The sequence below is a fragment of the Musca autumnalis genome, unplaced genomic scaffold, assembly GCF_047663935.1.
Source record: "Musca autumnalis isolate F117 unplaced genomic scaffold, ASM4766393v1 scaffold_2, whole genome shotgun sequence".
Classification (NCBI taxonomy): Eukaryota; Metazoa; Arthropoda; class Insecta; order Diptera; family Muscidae; genus Musca; species Musca autumnalis.
Genome location: NW_027411755.1, coordinates 184,220,973 through 184,224,675, shown reverse-complemented (window position 1 = coordinate 184,224,675; position 3,703 = coordinate 184,220,973). Strand labels below are relative to the sequence as shown.

At 35.8% G+C, this 3,703-nt stretch overlaps 1 protein-coding gene across 1 annotated transcript; it reads left to right on the top strand.

Moving 5' to 3' along the window:
- Nucleotides 1–1,745: 1,745 nt before the first annotated feature.
- Nucleotides 1,746–3,066, top strand: ND-PDSW (NADH dehydrogenase (ubiquinone) PDSW subunit). The gene is made up of 4 exons (XM_073970276.1): nucleotides 1,746–1,912; nucleotides 1,993–2,086; nucleotides 2,314–2,589; nucleotides 2,648–3,066. Exons 2-4 carry the CDS (start codon nucleotides 2,005–2,007, stop codon nucleotides 2,779–2,781), a joined length of 492 nt encoding a protein of 163 aa, XP_073826377.1. The 5' UTR covers nucleotides 1,746–1,912; nucleotides 1,993–2,004; the 3' UTR covers nucleotides 2,782–3,066.
- Nucleotides 3,067–3,703: the final 637 nt, after the last annotated feature.

The following is a 3,703-nucleotide window of genomic DNA, read 5'->3' as shown; positions in this document are numbered from 1 at the left end:
CATGTTCGTGGGATTCTGTACTCATTTTTGCTGTTACCGACAAAAATCGGTAAATTTAAATCGCAAAATTATGACTAAAAACATAAAGAGAAGTTGACATCACTGTTTGTGTCGGTAGAGGCTAGCGACTACTTTTTATTCATCGTTAACTTACCAAAATATTTCGTTAATTATCGAAATTATAAGCATTTTAATTTTACTGACAATTATCGATAACAGCAAAAATGAGTTACAGAATCCCACTACTGGTCTAGAATATTTATGCGGTTGAAAAGTATAATTACAACGAAATTTTGTTTAATAACCTATTAAAAACATCAATCTGAGTTCTTTGCAGGTATCAACTACCCCCTGAGAGTCTGAAAGTGGGACAAGGAAATCCCAGGTGGGACTACCCAGCAAACCAAATGTCTGATGTCCGACAAGTCTGAACAATTTCGGAAGCAAAGTCGTTCAGATTTCGTTCCGATTTCTAAACGATTTTTCGTAGAGGAAATAGTTCAGATTTTGTACCGATTTCGTTCCGATTTCGGAACGAATGTCGGAAAGAAATTTCCTTTCCGAATTTCCCAAGGATTTTCTTCAGATTTCGTTACGAAATCGGACCGAAATCGATCCGATGTCGCTCCGACATTTCGTTCCGAAATTATGTCAACCACTTCATACAACTTTCGTTAAGATATCGTTACGATTTCGGATCAGATATCGGACGAATCGTCCGAATTTTGTTTCGATTTCGTTACGATGTCGGTACGATTGGTTTGCTGGGTAGGGAGACTTTAGTAAGTAAGTCCAGAGTTTCAAGAGCAGAGATTACATTACGAAATCTTGCAGTAACTTTATGTGTTATTTCTGTCTTCTTGGTCGACTGCAGTATAAAACCTTTCTTTGAATACTGCGATATAGAGAATCTTTTTTGCTGTTTAAATTTCTTTCATCATAATCAGAGCTCTTATAAATGTTAGGCGTAGTAATTGGAAACGATTTCGGACTTACCGACTTACCGAATATTCTTTCGTCATTGAAGTTATCGCAGGAGCCATGCAAATCATCCATAAAGTACAGTACACATTGTCAGTTTTGAATGACGATTTTTTGCAATTATCGATAACTGTCCAACCGTCCAGCAACCACAAAACATTTTGTGGTTGCATGATGAATGACAAAAATGAACGGCCACACTCGCAAGCAACAACAAAGCTGTCATTCAAAACTGACAATGTGTACCCAGCTTAAGACCCGTGTTAGATCTAGAAAGAATGAAATATATGCTCTGTTCCAGAACCTGCAAGTGGCTACTATTTTTTACTACGATAACATTTTTTCCTTTATGTTATCGGAAGAAATAGTAAAAATTAGTAGATTCTTGCAGTTCTGGAACAGGCTAATAATGAACACTGCCTAAATAAATACCGTCTTCAAAGTAAATCCAAATATTTGCCTCGTTGCACTCCATAGAAGACTGCATTAAGCCTGACAACTATTATTCCATTGGAATTGTTGATACATATTTAATTTTTGTTTGTTTGGTGCTTAAACGTTACGTTGAATAGAACTTGTCAAAACAAGACTTGGCAGTGTTTACACATTTATACTATAATTACCTTTCCAGTAGTCAATTCCACAACCTTTACATTTAAGTTGCTAAATACAACCATGTCCAAAGAGAAAAATCGATACTTTTTGAATATTCGATAAGCCGATTTTCAGTTTTCACCGTTCCTCCATTTCACTGTTCATCCTCTATAATTCAAATTGTCAAATAATGAACATCAGCTGTTTCACTCTTGACACTTATTGACAGCTGAGAAAAAACATTTAGTTTTTTCGGGTTTAAAAACCGGACAGACGGAATATAAACTAAAAGTTTGGTGGCTTTTCTGATTACTTCCTCTTCTTTTAGTGGAGAAAAGTAAATTAAAAACAAAATAAAGTAGTCGTCAATTCGTATAACTATGAAATAATTAATATTTTTCCTCTCATTATCTGCAGAAAACAAGCAAGATGCCCGAAGCTCGCAGTCCCATGGCAGCTTTTGCAGATGCCTTGTATAATATGATTGATGGTCCAGTTACATGGTTCAAAGGTATGTTAATTCAGTAATCAAGTACTTCATTATGTTTAGAGGAATGTGTTTCTCCAAAACATTTGGAAATATTATGGAATTTGCACAATATTTTGAGTCTTCCATTACATAATGACATAACCTCAATGTGTGGCTGCAAAGACAACTGTCATTTGTTGTTATTTTGATTTGTTTACATTTTTAAAACCACAAACTCTCATGTTTCCACTTGTGCTTCATTTTTCCAGAAAGCATTGTTGAGCCCAATCAAAAGAAATACGCCTGGTATCATCAACAATTCCGTCGTGTACCCACCATTGATCAATGCTACACAGATGATGTTGTCTGCCGTTTTGAAGCTGATCAACAATTCCGTCGTGATCGCATGGTTGACAATGATATTGTACAAATCTTGCGTCAACGTTTCGAGGATTGTACTCTGTACGAGGCTCCTGATCACATAGAAAAATGTAAACCAGTTTTGGAGCAATATGAAAAGGCTGCCGAAAATTGGTTCATTAAATGTAAGTATTTCAAAACAGAAAGCAAAATACAAGGTAACTAATTATGACTTTCCTCTAGATGGTGATTTGGGTGCCTACACCAATGCCAAAGCTGCCTACATGAAGCAAAAACATCGCTTGATTTGGGAACGTCGCCATGGCCCAATCGGAAGTGGCACCAAGAAAGTCAGCGAAGAGGAACAAGAGCATTGATTTGTGCGTCATCTCATTTCAGTGTGATCCCCCACAACCATTTAGCTAAATTATTATTTCCTCTTAACTTTCCACACAAACAACAGCTAAGAAGAAAGAAGCAAATCGAAAATATAACCATATACTGCTCCATGTCTAACATTCACAATGGGCGTGCGTGTGTGTTTTTTAATGCCAAGCAATACAAGCACCACAATCAGTTAAAAAAACAAAAACATTTATTGTTATTAGGATAACAAACGGAAAACAGAATTTGCAATTAAAATAAATTGTATGTAAAAACAAGATGAATTTGAAAATCTCCATTCGCGGATCGCTTTGAAAAGCATGCCTCAATGTGCCGATCACAATGAATTTCAATTATTATTGAGGAAGTCAAAACTTGTCGACAAAGTATTTTATAGTGCCGTAAATACATGTAAGTTATCTGCTACAGAGTATTTATTCATAACGGAAATTAAAGTTTAATTAAAAATATAGAATTCAAGCTCAGCAGGCATAGGCACATAGATGAATGCGTTAAAGAGAGGTCGAAGAACGTCCTAACCTAGACTTGTTCCTTGTTATGGGCATGAAATAAATCTTTATCGACCTCTGAAGTTCACATATTAGTATTAGAAAGCAGACAATATCAATCTCACTAAACTTCCTTTGAAAGAGAAGACGTATGCTATCACACGTCTAACAATCGTCCCACTGCCTTCAGGAGCGTCGATAAGGAAAGTAGAGTTTAAAAGATCAGGAAATTGTTGGGGTAATTTTTTATAGATATCGGATAACTGAACCAAACTTTTTCACATCCTTCGATCAAATACTTCCATCATATCCATCTGACAATACTTCCATCATATCTAATATCATGACACAATCGAATTATTGTTAAAAATAACATAGAGAAGAACAGTTCATTTCGTCGGGACAC